The sequence below is a fragment of the Octopus sinensis genome, linkage group LG24 (assembly GCF_006345805.1).
Source record: "Octopus sinensis linkage group LG24, ASM634580v1, whole genome shotgun sequence".
In the NCBI taxonomy this organism is placed as follows: domain Eukaryota; kingdom Metazoa; phylum Mollusca; class Cephalopoda; order Octopoda; family Octopodidae; genus Octopus; species Octopus sinensis.
The window spans coordinates 9928427-9948426 of NC_043020.1; the positions used below are offsets into that span (position 1 = coordinate 9928427).

General features: G+C 39.6%; 2 protein-coding genes across 5 annotated transcripts in view; both read right to left on the minus strand.

Moving 5' to 3' along the window:
* Positions 1-10023: 10023 nt before the first annotated feature.
* LOC118767734 (testicular haploid expressed gene protein-like) overlaps positions 10024-20000 on the minus strand; it is an 80806-nt gene continuing 70829 nt past the window's right edge. The window contains exons 6-7 of one of the 4 annotated variants that reach the window (XM_036512790.1): positions 17559-18089; positions 10024-10128 (exon numbers count right to left, since the gene is read on the minus strand). In XM_036512790.1, the coding sequence (XP_036368683.1) occupies positions 17582-18089 (508 nt within the window). In that variant the 3' untranslated portion in view covers positions 10024-10128; positions 17559-17581. Of the gene's footprint in view, positions 10129-17558; positions 18126-19100; positions 19749-20000 lie in introns of those variants that run through there. The other 3 variants (XM_036512789.1, XM_036512787.1, XM_036512791.1) reach the window with 3 other exon arrangements.
* On the minus strand, positions 13421-14670 carry LOC118767820 (testicular haploid expressed gene protein-like). Its single transcript, XM_036513083.1, has 2 exons — positions 14576-14670; positions 13421-14159 (listed from the first exon to the last, which is right to left on the minus strand). The coding sequence occupies exons 1-2, from the start codon at positions 14668-14670 to the stop codon at positions 13625-13627; spliced, it is 630 nt and encodes a 209-aa protein (XP_036368976.1). The 3' UTR covers positions 13421-13624.

A 20000-nucleotide genomic window follows, 5' to 3' on the forward strand; every position in this document is an offset into this window, starting at 1 on the left:
TCTCGTAGAAAATCGCTAGATGAATTTAAATATATTTTTAACACTACTTGGCGTTTAATTTTTCTTCTTGATTTCCTTGCTGCCTCTAATAACTATTGATATATCTATTTCATTATGTGTGTGTGTGTGTTTATGTAACTATATGAAATACTTATATGTGTTTATGTGTGGAGGCGCAATGGCCCAGTGGTTAGGGCAGCGGACTCGCGGTCGTAGGATCGCGGTTTCGATTCCCAGACCGGGCATTGTGAGTGTTTATTGAGCGAAAACACCTAAAAGCTCCACGAGGCTCCGGCAGGGGATGGTGGTGATCCCTGCTGTACTCTTTCACCACAACTTTCTCTCTCACTCTTACTTCCTGTTTCTGTTGTACCTGTATTTCAAAGGGCCTGAAAGAAGCCCGTCATATATATGTATGTGTGTGTATATGTTTGTGTGTCTGTGTTTGTCCCCCTAGCATTGCTTCACAACCGATTCTGGTGTGTTTATGTCCCCGTTACTTAGCGGTTCGGCAAAAAGAGACCGATAGAATAAGTACTGGGCTTACAAAGAATAAGTCCCGGGGTCGATTTGCTTGACTAAAGGCAGTGCTACAGCATGGCCGCAGTCACTCTCTGTGTCATGCTGAATATCCCCGAGAACTACGTTAAGGGTACACGTGTCTGTGGTGGAGTGCTCAGCCAACTTACACGTTAATTTCACGAGCAGGCTGTTCCGTTGATTCGGATCAACCGGAACCCTCATCGTCGTAACCGACGGAGTGCTTCCAACATGTGTTTATGTACACATGTTTGATATCAGATCTTTAGCTTCATGTTTCCTGCATATCTAATTTTTTATTTTACTATTTTACTTTTGTTTCAGTCATTTGACTGTGGCCATGCTGGAGCACCGCCTTAGGTCGAGCAGGCAGATCGACCCCCAGGACTTATTCTTTGTAAGCCTAGTACTTATTCTATCGGTCTCTTTTGCCGAACCGCTAAGCAACGGGGGACGTAAACACACCAGCATCGGTTGTCAAGCGATGTTGCGGAAACAAACACAGACACACAAACATATACACACACATACATATATATATATATATATATATATATATATATATATATATATATACATATATACGACGGGCTTCTTTCAGTTTCCATCTACCAAATCCACTCACAAGGCTTTGGTCAGCCCGAGGCTATAGTGGAAGACACTTGCTCAAGGTGCCACGCAGTGAGACTGAACCCAGAACCATGTGGTTCATAAGTAAGCTACTTACCACACAGCCACTCCTACGCCTATCATTTATGATATAACTTATTGTACACAAAAAAGTCTTCAAATCATGAAGGCATTTCATGTTTTCATATAAGTCTGGTCCTCCCCCTGGATTTTATCCAAGGCCATGGCAAATTTAGACATCACCTGGGCATACTCCGTCAGGACGTTGACATCAGAATCAGCAAAGGTCTGCAGCTGTGTCATCACCCTGTGGGCAGCTCCCCTAATCTATTCCAGATGGTTGTTGAAGACAACAACAGAGTCATAGGTAGAGTTCCAGCTGGTACTGTTGAAGACCACCAACCTCCCTCTTCAACACGTCCAGAATGCTGTGCCGCAGCTCTGCAGATTCCACAGTCGCTACACCTTCAACATAGCTTTCCTGTAAGCTGACTTGAACAAAGCGCTGTCAGGAGCCTTGTTGGCATTCACGCTGGCTACCAAGGTATGGGCTGCACACTTCATGTGCACTAGCAGGTTTAGGCCCAAGTCGTCAGACTCGTCAAGTATGGTATCAACAGAGATTTGCTCAACTTCATCCACATTCCCAGCTTCAGGATCCACATCCAAGTCCACTTCCTTGACGCCCTCCACATCCAGATCGGCAGCAGCCTCAGCGGACTCGCGGTTTCGATTCCCAGACCGGGCATTGTGTGTGTTTATTGAGCAAAAACACCTAAAGCTCCACGGGGTGGTGGCGACCCTTATTGTACTCTTTCGCTCCAACTTTCTCTCACTCTCTCTTCCTGTTTCTTGTCCCCGACTTCCTACGCCACCACTGAGCCAGGATGTGCATTCATCCATCCAGCGATGCTCTCGGTGTCAGGGGTTGACCTGCTTTCTCTTCTGCGGGTCTTACGAATAGCAAAGGACCTCGTATCGTACTTCTTCCACTGAGACAAAGACCGCTTCGCTCGACTGCAACAGCAGGAGATAAATAGGAGCTATAGACGTCTCAGAAATTTTGTTTGTTATCTTTTCTTTCATTGGTTAACTGGATGGAGATAAATACTGGAGGCGCAATGGCCCAATGGTTAGGGAAGTGGACTCGCGGTCGGAGGATCGCGGTTTCGATTCCCAGACCGGGCGTTGTTTGTGTTTATTGAGCGAAAACATAAAACTCTATGAGGCTCCAGCAGGGATTGGTAGCAACCCCTGTTGTACTCTTTCGCTCCAACTTTCTCTCACTCTTTCTTCCTGTTTCTTGTCCCCGACTTCCTACGCAACCGCTGAGCCTGGATGCGCATTCATCCATCCGTGGAGGCTCTCGGTGTCGGGGGTTGACCTGCGTTCTCTTCTGCGGATCTTACAAATAGCAAAGGACCACGTTTCGAACTTCTCCCACTAATGGGACGAAGACTGCTTCGCTCAACAAACAAGCAGCAGCCTCAGCAATGTCTGGCAAGAGTTCAACTTCTGTACCAAAATGCGTGAATGCCTTATCAAAGTTTCTGCCATTGTCCGTCGTGGTTCTGGTCACTTTGTCTTGCAGATGGAACTTTTAATGGATGTCCACCATGGCCTGGGCAACAACATCAAAGGTGTGATGTCGTCTGAGCTGAGAGCAGGCCAGGATGGCATGTTGTCTTGTGCACGTCTTGGGGTCCAGCCTGTGTGCCATCAACCCCAGGTAGGACCTGCTGTGGGGGCCAACCAACAGTCTGCGGTGGTCACCACCCAGAGACATCCTTGAACAATCTAATTAAAAAATGTTAAATTGTAAAGAGTTAGAAACTTAAAATTATATATATATAATATCAATAATGACAAAGGGTAAAGTTAATTAATTATCTAGTAATCAATAATTTCACCAAGTAAAATTCGGCATGAAAAAGGACCATTTCTCGGTAAACTTAAGTAATACTTTATCATTAGTGTTCAGCAAAGATTTGCTTTACCACATACCGAAGTTTAGAAATAGCAGCCAAAGAACCTTAGCTATTTCCTCTACTTTAAAAAGAAGCTCCTGAACAGAAAACAAAGTACTTGAAAACAATCCACGCAGGCAGAGAGGAAAAATAATGAAAATCAATCGATATTTGATTACCCATAGGCGCAGGAGTGGCTGTGTGGTAAGTAGCTTGCTAACCAACCACATGGTTCCGGGTTCAGTCTCACTGCGTGGCATCTTGGGCAAGTGTCTTCTGCTATAGCCCCGGGCCGACCAATGCCTTGTGAGTGGATTTGGTAGACGGAAACTGAAAGAAGCCTGTCGTATATATGTATATATATGTGTGTGTTTGTGTGTCTGTGTTTGTACCCCTAGCATTGCTTGACAACCGATGCTGGTGTGTTTACGTCCCCGTCACTTAGTGGTTCGGCAAAAGAGACCGATAGAATAAGTACTGGGCTTACAAAAGAATAAGTCCCGGGGTCGAGTTGCTCGACTAAAGGCGGTGCTCCAGCATGGCCGCAGTCAAATGACTGAAACAAATAAATGAGTAAAAAAGAGTAAGAGTTTCGGAATTAGATTGGTATAAAGAATATAGAATTTATACTTTGCTCAAACATTTTCTTCTTCAGCAAGGGACTTCACAATATTAAATCCGAAGGCACTGGAAGAATCGAATATACCTCTCCAGTATACTCTTTACTCTTTTACTTGTTTCAGTCATTTGACTGCGACCATGCTGGAGCACCGCCTTTAGTCGAGCAAATCGACCCCGGGACTTATTCTTTTGTAAGCCCAGTACTTATTCTATCGGTCTCTTTTGCCGAACCACTAAGCAACGTGGACATAAACACACCAGCATCGGTTGTCAAGCGATGCTAGGGGGACAAACATATACACGCAAACACACACACACATATATATACATATATACGACGGGCTTCTTTCAGTTTCCGTCTACCAAATCCACTCACAAGGCTTTGATCGGCCCGAGGCTATAGTAGAAGACACTTGCCCAAGGTGCCACGCAGTGGGACTGAACCCAGAACCATGTGATTGGTAAACAAGCTACTTACCACACAGCCACTCCTGCGCCTGCTCAAGAACACGACACGCAACCCCATCCGGGAATCAAACTTTTATCCTTTTTGGGGTCAATAAAACAAGCACCGGTTAAGCACTGGGTTCAATGCAATTGACTAACCCCCTCCCCAAAAATTTCAGGCCTTGTGCCTATAGTAGAAAGGATTATTATTATTAAAGGATGTAAGCTTGTAGAATCATTAGCTTATCAGGCAAAATGTTTAGCTGTATTTTTTTCTGGCTCTTTATAACTTGTTTCAAATTCCATCAAGGTCAGCTTTGCTGTTTATCCTTCCAGAGTCAATAAAATAAAGACCCAATCAAGTACTGAGGTCAATGTAATTGATTTGTGCTCTCCCTTGAAAATTGCTGGCCTTGTGCCAAAATTAGAATCATTATTATTATTGAGTGAGAGAGCAGTGCATGCCACCAAAGTGACACAGGGTTAAAATATACAAAGCCCAGTATACCCATCTGATAAGGGTATACCAGGCTCATGCATCACAACCATATGTGCGTGACAGGGTGATCTCATAACAAGATAAACAGCACATGACCTTGCAGGTGGGGCCCACTTAGAATTTTCTTCTGGTCGGGTAGCCCATCCCACTCAAAGGTCCCTGATTAAGGGTTGTTTAAGGATGTTGAATGAAACACCCATGTTTCCAGAGTTGAATTATTCAAACCCCAAAGAATCCCTCTCAACACACGGCTATGATGCTCCCCTACTACTTCTGCTCATGATCAGAGATGCACATATCGTCAGCCACTAAGAGACATGATCAACTGGTTAAGGTCAAACAACTGACAAGCAAATCTGTGGTATTGAGCAGAATATTTGCTGTAGCCCATCTTTTATACCAAGACAAAACAATGTACATGATAACACTTCCAATCAGTTAAGATCAGGAGCCATGAGAGCCACTGTCCGGTACTGCATCAGGGCATTTATTATTATTATTATTATTATCATTATTATTATTATTATTAGGACCACTATTAATTGTTAGCATACCGAGAAAAATTCTTAGCAGCATCTCACCCGTCTTTACATTACTCTTTTACTTGTTTCAGTCATTTGAATGCGGCCATGCTGGAGCACCACCTTTAGTCGAGCAAATCGACCCCGGGACTTATTCTTTGTAAGCCCAGTACTTATTCTATCGGTCTCTTGCTGAACCGCTAAGTGATGGGGACGTAAACACACCAGCATCGGTTGTCAAGTAATGCTAGGGGGACAAACACAGACACACATACATATATATATATATATATATATATATATATATATATACATATATACGACAGGCTTCTTTCAGTTTCCGTCTACCAAATCCACTCACAAGGCATTGGTCAGCCCGGGGCTATAGCAGAAGACACTTGCCCAAGATGCCACGCAGTGGGACTGAACCTGGAACCATGTGGTTGGTTAGCAAGCTACTTACCACACAGCCACTCCTGCGCTTTATAAGTTCAAATTCTGCCAAGGATGACCTTTACCTTTTATCCTTTCAGGGTCGATGTAATAAACTTACCTGTCCCCCGAAATTGCTGGCCTTGTGCCAAAATTTGAAACCATTATCATTGTTGTTGCTATAATTAACAGTGGTTTTAATTTTTAGGATGCCTTGCAGTATTTCATTACTTCCCTTTATATATTCTGAAATGAAAATCCTGCCAAGCTCAATAAAATAAAGTTCCCTACACAAATACTGGGGTCAACTTCATTAATTATCCCCCTGTGATTTTTTTTTTTTTGTGCTAGAAATCATTATATTATTAATGGCACTGAAGATTGTGTCTTTGGTTTATGTACCAAATTTCTAGCCATAATATATATTAAGTCTTCTTGCCGGCCATTCTGTTCTTTGCTGAAAGAAGTATCGTATTTGATGGTATAAATGATGCACAGACATATTAGACACAGCCTAATTTCAGAATATGTACAAGAACTAAGATTTAGTACATTTAAGTATGTAATGTAGGCACCAGGGTAATTTTTTTTTTTTTTTTGAGATGCTTTTGGAGGAAAAGTGCTTTTTATATGCCATCAAATATGGTACATTTAGACATAATGGAGATAAAAGGAAAAACAGTTTCCATTTACTCTTTACTCTCTTTACTCTTTTACATGTTTCAGTCATTTGACTGCGGCCATGCTGGAGCACCGCCTTTAGTCGAGCAAATCGACCCCGGGACTTATTCTTTGTAAGCCCAGTACTTATTCTATCGGTCTCTTTTGCCGAACCGCTAAGTGACGGGGACGTAAACACACCAGCATCGGTTGTCAAGCAATGCGAGGGGTACAAACACAGACACACAAACACATACACATACACACATATACATATATATACACATATACGACAGGCTTCTTTCAGTTTCCGTCTACCAAATCCACTCACAAGGCATTGGTCGGTCCGGGGCTATAGCAGAAGACACTTGCCCAAGATGCCACGCAGTGGGACTGAACCCGGAACCATGTGGTTGGTTAGCAAGCTACTTACCACACAGCCACTCCTGCGCCTATATTTACTTAATTTTATAAAATTATTTACTTTGCGTTTTATTTACTTTGTTTGAAAAATATTTCATTTTCTTTGATATGTAATCAGCCTTGAAATACAAACATACGCACAAGTCATTGTAGGATTGACTACTTACGATATATATTTGGGAATTTAGTATAAAAATTTTAATTTTCATACCTTTGTTACAAACTTTTGGCCACAACTGTAATGTAGCCCTTTCTTCCTAGGCTAAAAAAATCTTCCTGAGTCATAGAGACTCACTCATATGGTTGATATCCTTTCTATTGCCCACTGGACAGGGCACCAGTCTCTTGCAGCTTTACTTACTTTTGCCAGCTGAGTTGACTGGAGCAACATGAAATGAAGTATTTTACTCAAGAACTCAACGTGTCACCTACTCCAGGAATCGAAACCACTATCTTATGATCACGAGTCCAACACCCCTTACCACTAAGCAGCATGCCTCCACTTTATTCTTAACTGATTTTGTATCTTTTAAAGCTGAACTGTTTGTAATCCTGCTGGTTTTTTAAAGTTCTCTAAGGGCCTCATCTGCTCCACTGCTCACATCAGATGAGGCCCTTAGGTTTGGTGAGTAGGACCAAGAGGAAAGTTTTTTGTGAAGCAATGGGTATGCCCTTAAGAGAGATGCCAAGGTATTGTTCATTCATTATATAAGCGTTACCTGTAGTAAGTGCTTGTATTAGCAAGGAAGCAAAGGTACGAGAGGTATGGGTATCCTGAAGACCCAAGGTGGGAGGTAACGCTATGTAAGTGCTATGGAAGGACTGTAGTTAAACTCTCGGTTCGATAATAATACAAGTGAGGAGTTTAATGCGGGTCTTGTATGAGCATGTATATGTTAAATGAAATGAGACAACAAAACCAAGGCTGTGTGGACTTTTCAGGGCATTTATAGAGAAAGTTAGTCTTACAGCTGAAGAGAGAGAGGTAGAGACAGATATGTATATATATATATATATATGCTAGTGGCACATAAGCACCATCTGACTGTGGCCAATGCCAGCACTGCCTTTTGCTCATATATATATATATATATTATATTAAATTAGAGATAAAACCACTATTAGGCAAATCAAACAATGAAAAACTTAAGCCAATACATAAAATTAATTAATTTATATTATTTTAAATATATATCAAAAGTATTAAAAGTTTAATAAAAGATAATGAGTAAAACACTACGATCGTTTCATGGCTGTCCAATTCGTAATAATTTGAGTTATGGTTACAGTCAATCTTCAGGTAATTGAAATATTTATCTTAGCGAGGTTTAGCAATGAACATGTATATATATGTATATATATAAAGTTAATCCAAACAAGAAAGCACAAAAAAACACACAACGCAAGGACGTGGAACAAATATAGTATTATTGGACGCTCAGGAAAGAAGGAGGGTTTAACGTTTTGAGCGGAGCTCTTCGATCGGAAACATAGGAGAAGGGAAGACAGAGGAAAAAAAATCGCCAACAGTACACACGAGGTCATATATATATATTTGGTCCAACCCATGCTAGCATGGAAAACGGATGTTAAATGATGATGATGATGATATATATATATGGCAAATGGAAGATGGAATGTAGGAGAATTTATTATCATGACAATATATATACAGGTTTAGCAAAAAAATTCAATTATTTCATTTCAAATGCCCTCTATCTTTTTCTCTTAATTCAGTTAACATATTTACATTGCTTAATTGACAGAGAGGAGTGCACCACAGGATTTCTTGATGATACTGTATTTTGGTTTGCATGGTTTTGTTGTGAATGTTTTGAGTGATGTGGCACTGTGCCGGGGCCCAATGATAATTGTAGTGTAGGTGATATGGAGACAGCTGTTGAGGTGTTGCATCATTAGCAAGTGCATTTAAGGACACCTGGTTGCATGTGGATAGTTGCTGTGGAGCTTCAGTATAGGAGGTTACCAATGTTCCTGTCTTTTCTTGGGAGGAGAGTGTGATTAGGACTGCTGTTGGATTGGAGAATCATTTGGGGTTTCTATAGGAGAGTGGATGGCTGTAGTGGGTGTCCAACTTGAGGGTCTGCATGTAGACAGATGGGAGAACAGTGCTACGGTCTATAGCTTGGCAGAAAAGAGTGCAGGGTCCACAACTGATTGCGGGTACTCTCAATTCAGGAATAAGTGGTGTATTTTCTCATATCTGGGTTCAAAAGTTTGATTCAATACTGGTTAGTCAGTCAAAGTGGTAGAATTTGGAGAATAGTATAGTAGATTTAGTGTGTTTAAAATCAGAGGAATAGGGAAGAGGAGAATGAGAAATAGTGATGGAGATGTTGAGAAAAATAAGATATGTCAGATATTGAAGGAGTAAATTCAAAGATTAGGTTAAAGGAATTAATAAAAGAGGTGAACCTATAAAGCTGTTGCCTGGTGAGCATCGTAGCACTGACACAGTTGTCAATAGAACAACAATAGAGATCAGGAATGGTTACTGTGGATTTGAGGAAAGACTTGATTCTCAATGTACCCTACTAAAAGATTTGTGTAGGTGGGAGCCAAATCGGTACCCATAGTGACACCACTAAAATGATTGTAAAATTCTCCAGCAAAGAAAAAGGGGGAGAGGATGAGCTCATTTAAGTGAAGGAACTTGTACACATTGGTGTGGTCAGCCCAGTAAGTGTTTATGGTCTCAAAGGCCATCAATATGTGAGTAACTGAAGAGTGATTTAGTATCCATAGTGAGAAGGAGCTCTGACAGTGCAGACAGAAAAAGAATGGGTTTAGAGAAGAAAGAGACAGAAAAAGAATGAGAAGAAAGAGTTTAGTGAATGGTTTTTATCTTTAATGTGTGAAAGCAAAGCAGTGTCAAGTGGTGATGATATTTTATCAAGAAAAATGCACTCAATCCAGGCAGCAAAAATTATTTGTGTGAGCAACAGACAAGAAAACACAATATCAAAGTTATGGACATACATGGCCATGTTGGATGGCTCTTCTTTCCGTGTGTGTGCCAGCTGGTGAAAACCACAGTAGGTGATGAGATGAAGGGTGATGATGGATGGTGAGAAGAAGGCATCACATCCCAACTAAACAGATGTAAAGTGATGACAATGATAATAGCAAGAAACTTTTCACCTATACTTTCTGTTCGAATAATGCTTTATTTCACAAAATAATATATAATATATATTATCCTTTGTGTGAAATCACTGATACAATAATCTTTCCATTCTTTGTTTCTTGTTTTTCTTTTTCACCTATGTTCCTTTTCTCCTTTCGTTTTCCCTACTTATTTTTTCTGAAATGCCCGGCCACAAACTTTTGTGTCAAAGAAGAACGTCTCAGAAACACGAAAGACAAAATATTCCTGTAGAAAACAAGAAAGCTAACACTGTGAACTATAAAGGTGATGCCTCTTTGGTTTTGCAAGTTCTGTTAAACGTTCACTAGCAACCACATTCTGTGTGGTGGGGTTCACTCTGAAGGGGTCATATATGTCCTTACTCATTTTCCTAGGCAGTGGTGTGCTTAGTTCTACCAGCCTTTGTGATGTTTTCCTTTTCAATGCTGAGTTGTTAATGCGGTGCTGAATCTCTTGATGTACTGAGTTACAAGAATGACATGCCTTTCCGACTGCTAGACTTCCCAGCGTTGGACAGACTGCACTACAGTAAACAGCGTCTCTTTTGCTTTCATACAACTTACTTTTCTGAAATTCCGCAAGCCAACAAATTGAGTGACGTGGTATCGGTACAGTAAGTATGTGAATTAAAGGTGATGGCTTTGCAATTTTGGTTGGTAATGGTCTCGCTGGCTTTGCAATTTTAGTTGGTAATGGTCTCGCTGTTATAATATGTGGATGAAATTGCTTTGAAACTGCAAGGTGAATCACTCTTGGACTGCAATTAGCATTCAGGGCAGCAGTTGACACTTGCCACTGGGATGTTGCTCTGAAAGAAACACAAATTGTTTAATGAATGCTCTCTTTATTTTCCTCCTAGTATATTTATTTACATAGCTTGTTTGAAGGAGAGGAGACTTTCGGGTTAGGGACAGAAAGCTGGGGTAAGAAAGGAAGGCCTAAAACTGAAAATGGAATTGCTGACGTGCGAGAGAGGTTACAGAGAGTAAGGCAAGTCATTCATTTGTATCCACCAGTGTTGTGATTCCAAGTAGGTTTAAGCATAAGGGATTTTCTTTCTACTTCTCTGGATATGTGAAGACGCTGCACAGTGATGGATGAATGATGGTGCACATACCAACCCTATTAAGTTGTTTGTTAAATTTGCCAGAGAAAGAGAAAAGCATTAGGATGAGTTCATCTATATTGAAGAACATAGATGTGAACAGCAACCAAAATCTAGGAGGTGCTGTTATGCCAGGTGATAAGATTGCTGTCTACACCACCAAAACTAATTATGGTCTACTGGACACAATTTGTGTATTGCAATCTTTAGCAGACTTGATAGGGTATGTACATGTAGAAATGTGCCACATGTAGAAAGATGCCACATGCAGATTTTGTTAGATAATAAAAATGCAGTCAGTACAAGCTGCGAAAATGTTTGCATGCAAAATAGCCATAAAGACATACCCGATTTAGGGGTATACACAAGAAGATTGGACATCTTTTTTCTCCTTGAATATATAACAACTGGTAGAAACCACAGTAAATGATGAGGCAAAGAATGAGGGTGATCAGTGAAACAAACCAGACCCATCCAACCAACCAATGAATAAAAAAAAAAGTAAACATGTAAAATGACGATGATAATGTTATGGACAAAGATGATAACAAAGACATCAATATAAACAATGATGATGGTAAGAAATATTATACCTATACTTTCTGTTGAAATAATTCTTTATTTCACAAAATAATATATTATATATATATTATGCTTAGTGTCTAATCACTGACACTCAAATCATTTCATCCTTTTTTTTCTGACTGAGATGATATTTCATATATTGGGGAGATTTCCTACATTTTTTTATTTTGCTTCATTTTAAGGGATTTTTTCCCCCTTCTTATTTTCTGAAATGCAAGCCCACACACTTTTGTAAAGAAAATATATTTCAAATACTCGAAACGTGATTTCTGTAGAAAAGTTTAAAATTAAAATAGTTAACTTAAAGTCCGTATTTCTTTGGTCTTGCAAGTTCCACGATTCGATCACTAGCAACAGCAGGCTGTACAGAGAAATCCACTTTCAAAGGCGTATCTGTGTTCTTAATCAGTCTTCTAGGATTTGGGCTGCTTAATTTCTCTATTCTCGGTGATGGTACAGCAGTCAATGCTGCCTTAGTAATGCGGCGCTGACTTGGTAGATTTGGTACAAAACTTGGATGCAATCCCTTGCTGACTGCTAACTTTTCCAGCCTCGGAAAAGATTCACTACTGATAACAGAAGTTTGTTTAGTTGCATACAACTTTTTTTTCTGAACTTGTGGAAGACTAATATTTTTTCTCCGCAATGCTGGTACAGAAAGTGAAATAATTCGAGATGAAGGTTTTGCAGTTCTGGCTGACAACGGCACTTCAGCTGGCACTGGTCTTGCTGCTTCAAAATTTGGATGAAGTTTCTTTGAAACTGCAAGGTCAACCACTCTTGGACTGCAATTAGCACTCAGGGCAGTGGGAGCCACTTGCCACGCGGAAGTTGTTCTGAAAGAAACACAAATTGTTTAATGAATGCTCTCTTTATTTTCCTCCTAGTATATTTATTTACATAGCTTGTTTGAAGGAGAGGAGACTTTCGGGTTAGGGATAGAAAGCTGGGGTAAGAAAGGAAGACCTAAACCTGAAAATGGAATTGCTGACGTGCGAGAGAGGTTACAGAGTGTAAGGCAGGTCATTCATTCATATCCACCAGTGTTGTGATTCCAAGTAGGTTTAAGCATAAGGGATTTTCTTTCTACTTCTCTGGATATGTGAAGACGCTGCACAGTGATGGATGAATGATGGTGCACATACCAACCCTATTAAGTTGTTTGTTAAATTTGCCAGAGAAAGAGAAAAGCATTAGGATGAGTTCATCTATATTGAAGAACATAGATGTGAACAGCAACCAAAATCTAGGAGGTGCTGTTATGCCAGGTGATAAGATTGCTGTTTACACCACCAAAACTAATTATGGTCTACTGGACACAATTTGTGTATTGCAATCTTTAGCAGACTTGATAGGGTATGTTACATGTAGAAATGTGCCACATGTAGAAAGATGCCACATGCAGATTTTGTTAGAAAATAAAAATGCAGTCAGTACAAGCGGCGAAAATGTTTGCATGCAAAATAGCCATAAAGACATACCCGATTTAGGGGTATACACAAGAAGATTGGACATCTTTTTTCTCCTTGAATATGACAACTGGTAGAAACCACAGTAAATGATGAGGCAAAGAATGAGGGTGATCAGTGAAACAAACCAGACCCATCCAACCAACCAATGAATAAAAAAACAAGTAAACATGTAAAATGATGGCAGTAAAAAAGCCGAAGATAACCACAAAGATATTGACTTAAACAATGATGATGGTAAGAAACATTTCACCTATACTATCTGTTGAAATGATGCTTTATTTCACAAAATAATAGATTAAATACATATAATGTTTAGTGTCTGATCATTATCACTCAAATTATCTCATCATTTTTTTTTTCTTACTGAGACGATATTTTATATTTTGGTGAGGTTTCATTTTCATACATTTCTTTGTCTTGCTTCGTGTTAAGGGATTTTTTCCCCTTCTCATTTTCTGAAATGCAAGCCCACACAATTTTGAAAAGAAAAAATATTTCAAATACTCGAAACATGAAGATTTCTGTAGGAAAGTTTAAAGTTATAATAGTTAACTTAAAGTAGGTGTTTCTTTGGTCTCGCAAGTTCCACGATTCGATCACTAGCAACCACACGCTGTGTGGTGGGGTTCACTTTGAAAGGCTCAAATGTGTTCTTAATCAGTCTCCTAGGAAGCGGACTGCTTAGTTCCTCTAATCTCGGTGATGGCATAGCAGACAATGCTGCCCTGGTAACGGGGCGCTGACTTGGTAGATTTGGTACGAAATTTGGATGCAATCCCTTGCTGACTGCTAACTTTTCCAGCCTCGCAAAAGTTGCACTACTGCTAAAAGTAGCTGGTTTAGTTGCATGAAACTTAGTTTTCTGACCTTCCTGAACATTAGCATTTATTCTCCGCGATAATGGTTCAGAAAGTAAAATAATTCGAGGTGAAGGTTTTACATTTCTAGCTGACAATGGCACATCAGTTTGCACGGGTCTCGGTGCGATAAAAAGTGGATGAAATTTCTTTGAAACTGCAAGGTCAGTCAGTCTTGGACTGCAATTAGCATTCAGAGCAGCAGGAGACACTGGCCACTGGGGTGATGACCTGAAAGAAACACAAATTGTTTAATGAATGCACTCTTCCTGTTTTTTCTTAGTTTATTTATTTACATGGCTTTTTGAAGGAAAGGTTTTCAGCTTGGGGTGAGAGGAAATGTTGGGGCCGATGGAGGGTATAGATAGGATAACTGAACTGGAAGTACATGAAGTGAAGGGTAGGACATTGATTTATAGCCATCAGTGTTGTGGGGCAGGCAGGTTTGAGCGAGAGGGTGTAGGTCTTTCTATTTCCTTGGGTGTGTAGAGGTACTGCACATTGATGAATGGGGGATGGAGTGGCCTGCTCTGTTGAGTTGTGTGACCTTTGTGGTGGTGTGGTCCAGGTATGTCTACAGAGGGGATCAACAATGCATCTGCCTGTTTCCCCAATATAGAATGCACCATAGGATTTTTGGATGATACTGTATTTGAGTTTGCATGATGTGCTGTGAATGTTTCGGGTGAAGTGGTGTTGTGGCCAGGACCCAAATATAATTGTGATGTAGAGACAGGTACATTTAAGGGCACCTGGTTGTGTGTGGATAGTCGCTGTGGAGCTTCAGTATAGGAGGTTACCAATGTTCTTGTCTTTCTTGGAAGTAGGGAGTGATAAGAACTGCTGTTGGATTGGAGAATTATATTTGAAATTTGCAGACAATTGTGTTTTAGTAAGAGGGCGGATAGTTGTAGTGGGTGTCCAACTTGGAGCTGTGGATATAGAGGGGTGGAAGAAGAGTGCCACTGTCTCTCACCTGGCAGAAAAGCGTGCATGGTTCACAACTGATTGTGGGTACTCTCAATTCAGGAAAATTTTGCATTTTACCCATATCTGGGTGCAAAATTTTGATTCAATACTGCATAGTCAATGAAGTTGGTGGATTTTGGAGAATGGTGTAGCAGATTTAGTGTGTTTAACCCTTTCGTTACCAAACCACCCGAAAAAAACTTTGGTTAATGTGACCAAACCGCCCAAAGCCGCCTGAATTTATCTATTCATATTTAAATGAGAATATCAGAGCAAATCTCTTTAGTACATTCATGAAAATACGTATTATACTTCGTAAAGAGTTCAACTACAGTTTTGTACAAAAATCGAAGTGTAATTTTAATTCCGTGAATTTTGGGAGATTTTTTTCCGAAATTTGTTCCTATTGTGTTTTCAAAGTTTGTAATTCTGACAAAAAATGGATACGAATTTCATTATATCAAGCAGCGAGTCAGAATTCGAAGGATTTTCTACTGAAGACCTTCATAAATCTAACTCTATGACTGAAAAAAAAAAGCATGTGGTATTTGATAATGAATCTGATGTTTCATTTTCCGAAAGTGAAAACAGTGAATCCGAGAGCTCCGACAGCGATAAAGAAAATGAATTGGCACCTGAATGGAGTGAAAATTTAAAAACTGTTTCTTTCGGTGATTTTTCTGAAGAAACTGGACCAAGCCACAGACTTTCCCAGAAGAGTAAAGCCTTAGACTATTTCTTTTTACTTTTTCGAATGAGCCTATTTGAAATCATTACGGTAGAAACGAACCGTTACGCTAAATGTAAACAAAACGAAAGAAAGGATACTTTGTGGTTTCCCACAACCTTAAATGAAATTAAGGCTTATTTTGCCATAAATATTATTATGTGTATCAGAGAGTTACCCAGAATAACAAATTCTATCGTAAAATTTTGTTGTATACCCAATTGAATATTAGCTAATAACCCATTTTCTATAGCGATGTTTGAACAAAATTTTAATAATTTTATATTTTGTTGAATTTACCTGTATCTACCTGCAATTAGAGTCACTTTGTGACAAAAATTATAGTATAGAATTGGTTGAGAACATTTCATTAAATTATCTTCCAAAATTCACGTTAATATATTGATAAATAAAAAAGTTATAGTTGTTTAATGAAACCAGACTAAATTTATGATTATGTTAGAAATTAATTGAAACACATAAGGGGTGTATTTTGGTCAGAAATATAGTAACGAAAGGGTTAAGATCTTAAAAGGAATAGTGGAGAGAGGAATGAGAAATATTGAAGGTGATGTTGAGAAAAGCAATTGATATGTCAGATATGATAAGAGTAAGTTCCAAAATAAGGTAAAAAGAGTTCAAATAAAAAATAGATGAAACTACCAATCTGTTGCCTGGTGTGAGTGATAGCACCAACACAGTTGACAACAGAACAACCATGCAACACAGCAGTGGTTACTGTGAGTTAGGGAAACACTTAATTTTTAATATACCCTACTAAAAGATTTGTGTAGGTGGGAGCCATATCGGTACCCATAGTGACACCACTATACTGTTTGTAAAATTCTCCAGTGAAGGAAAAGAGAGAGGGAGGTTGAGATCATTTAAGTAAAGGAATCAGATAGTGTTGTGTACACATAGGTGCTGTCAGTCTTGTAAGCTTGTAAAAGCTGACAACATTACCTGTGGAAGATGACTGAATGAGGTGTAGTGAGATGGAGCTTTGCCAGCACAGGGAGAAAAGAGAACAAGAAGAATTTAGTACATGGGTTTTATCTTTGATGTGTAAAGTGTAAGGCAGTGTCAAGTGGTTCCATCAAGAAAAATGTACTCAGCCCAGGCAGCAACAACTATTTATATGAGGAATAGATTAAAAAAAAAAACAATACCAAAATTATGGACTGGCCGATGCCAGCGCCGCCTCGACTGGCTTCCGTGCCGGTGGCACATAAAATACACCAATCCGACCATGGCCGTTGCCAGCCTCGCCTGGCACCTGTGCAGGTGGCACGTAAAAAAGCACCCACTACACTCACAGAGTGGTTGGCGTTAGGAAGGGCATCCAGTTGTAGAAACACTGCCAGATCAGACCGGAGCCTGGTGCAGCCTTTCTGGCTTCCCAGATCCCCGGTCGAACCGTCCAACCCATGCTAGCATGGAGAACGGACATTAAACGATGATGATGATGATGATATATAACTATTTTGAATAGCTTTTCTCCCTCAGTGTATGCCAGCTGGCGATGAGCAAAGGATGATGATGGACACTAAGACAAAAGCACCACATCCAACCAACCAACCAAAGCAAAAAAAAATGTAAAAGATGTAAAATGATGATGGCAACAACAAAGATGAAAACAAAGATATTCACAAATACAATGATAATGGCAAGAAACATTTCACCTATACTTTTCGTTCAAATAATGCTTTATTTCACAAAATAATATATAATGCATATTATCCTTTGTGTATAACCACTGATACAAAAATCATTTCATTCTTTTGTTTCTGAGTCAGACAATATCTATAATTTTAGTGAGTTTTTTTCTTACTTTTCGTTTTTGCCTATGTTTGTTTTCTTCTTTTATTTTTCCTACTTATTTTTTCTGAAATACCCGGCCACAGAAGAACGTCTCAGAAACACGAAAGACAAAATATTCCTGTAGAAAACAAGAAAGCTAACATAGTGAACTATAAAGGTGATGTGTCTTTGGTTTTGCAAGTTCTGATAAACGTTCACTAGCAACTGCATACTTTGCAGTGGGGATCACTTGGAAAGGGTTGTATATGTCCTTAATCATTTTCCTAGACAGTGGTGTGCTTAGTTCTACCAGCCTTGGTGGTATTTTTATGTTCAAATGTGGCTTGGTAACGGGCTGCTGAATTTGGTGACTCGTTCTGCTATGTAGTGACTTTCTGATTGCTAACATTTCCTGCTTTGTATAGGTTGTACAATTGCTAACCGAAATTCTTTTGTCTTCATACAACTTACTTTTCTGAAATTCCACAAGCTTACACTCTGCGTGACGTGGCACTGGTACAGCAAGTATACGAAGTCGAGGAGTTGGTCTTGCAGTTCTGGCTGACAACGGCACTTCAGCTGGCACTGGTCTTGCTGCTTCAAAATTTGGATGAAGTTTCTTTGAAACTGCAAGGTCAACCACTCTTGGACTGCAATTAGCATTCCGGGCAGCAGTTGACACTGGCCACTGGGGTGTTGTTCTGAAAGAAACACAAATTGTTTAATGAATGCTCTCTTTCTTTTTCTCCTAGCATATTTATTTACATTGCTTGTTTGAAGGAGAGGAGGCTTTCAGGTGTGGGACAGAAAGAAAGGTTGGGAAAGATTTGCTATTCAATGTGGCCTACAACAATCTTTGGATAAGTTGCACCCATCTTGGTGCTCATACCAATCCTGTCAATATGTTTGTAATATACTCCAGTAAAGAAAAAAGGGTTAGGATGGGTCCAGCTATGTTGAGAAACATAGACATGTACAGTAACCAAAATCCAGGAGGTGCTGTTATGCCAGGTGATAGATTGCTGTCTACACCACCAAAACTAATTATGGTCTACTGGACACAATTTGTGTATTGCAAATCTATAGCAGACTCGAAAAGATATGTTACATGTAGAAATGTGCCACATGTAGAAAGATGCCACATGTAGATTTTGTTAGAAAATAAAAATGCAGTCAGTACAGGCTGCGAAAATGTTTGCATGAGTAATGGTCATAAAATAAAACCCCACCAAAATTGAGAACATACACAAGGAAGGTTTGGAAACCTTTAACTCTCCTTGCATATGCCAGCTGGTGGAAACCACAGTAAATGATGAGACAAAGAATGAAGGTGATCAGTGAAACAAAAGCAGACCCATCCAACCAACCAATGAATAAAAAAAAAAGTAAACATGTAAAATGACGATAATAATGTTATGGACAAAGATGATAACAAAGACATCGATATAAACAATGATGATGGTAAGAAACATTTTACCAATACTTTCTGTTGAAATAATGCTTTATTTCACAAAATAATATATTATATATATATTATGCTTAGTGTCTAATCACTGACACTTAAATCATCTCGTCTTTTTTTTTTCTGACTGAAATGATATTATAAATTTTGGAGTGGTATTGTTTTGAGATATATATATATATATATATATTTTATTTGCTTCAGCTTCGTGGGGTTCGCTTCATTCTTCTTTTTCTGAAATACCCATCCACAGGGATTTTGAGAAAAAAATATTTTTAAAATTCAAAACATGAAGACTTCTGTAGAATAGAGGAAAGTGAAAGCAGTGAACTAAAGTTGGTATTTCTTTGGCTTTGCAAGTTCCAATATTCGATCGCTAGCAACCACATGCTGCGTGGAGGGGTTCACTTTGTAAGGCTCAAACGTGTTCTTAATCATTTTCCTAGAAGGTGGGGCACTTAGTTCTACTAGTCTCGGCGATGCTATAGCATTCAATGCTGCCCTGGTGATGGTACGCTGTTTTTGTTGATTCGGGACGAAATTTGGATGCAATGACTTGCTGACTGCTAACTTTTCCAGCCTTGGATAGGTTCTACTGCTAACAGGAGATGGTTTAGCTGAATAAAACTTGTTTTTCTGACCTTCCAGAAGTTTAGTGGTTCTTTTGCGCGGTATCGGATGAGCAAGTAAAATAATTCGAGGTGAAGGTTTTACATTTCTAGCTGACAATGGCACATCAGTTTGCACGGGTCTCGGTGCGATAAAAAGTGGATGAAATTTCTTTGAAACTGCAAGGTCAGTCAGTCTTGGACTGCAATTAGCATTCAGGGCAGCAGGAGACACTGGCCACTGGGGTGATGTCCTGAAAGAAACACAAATTGTTTAATGAATGCACTCTTCCTTTTTTATATATATTTACGCTGCTTGTTTGAAGGAAAGGAAGCTTTCAGCATGGGATGGGAGGAAAGTTTAGGGTGTCAGGGAGTCAGTTGAGGGTATAGATAGGATAACTGAACTGCAAGTACATGAAGTGAAGGGTGGGACATTGATTTATAGCCATCAGTGTTGTGGGGCAGGCAGGTTTGAGTGAGAGAGTGTAGGTCTTTCTATTTCC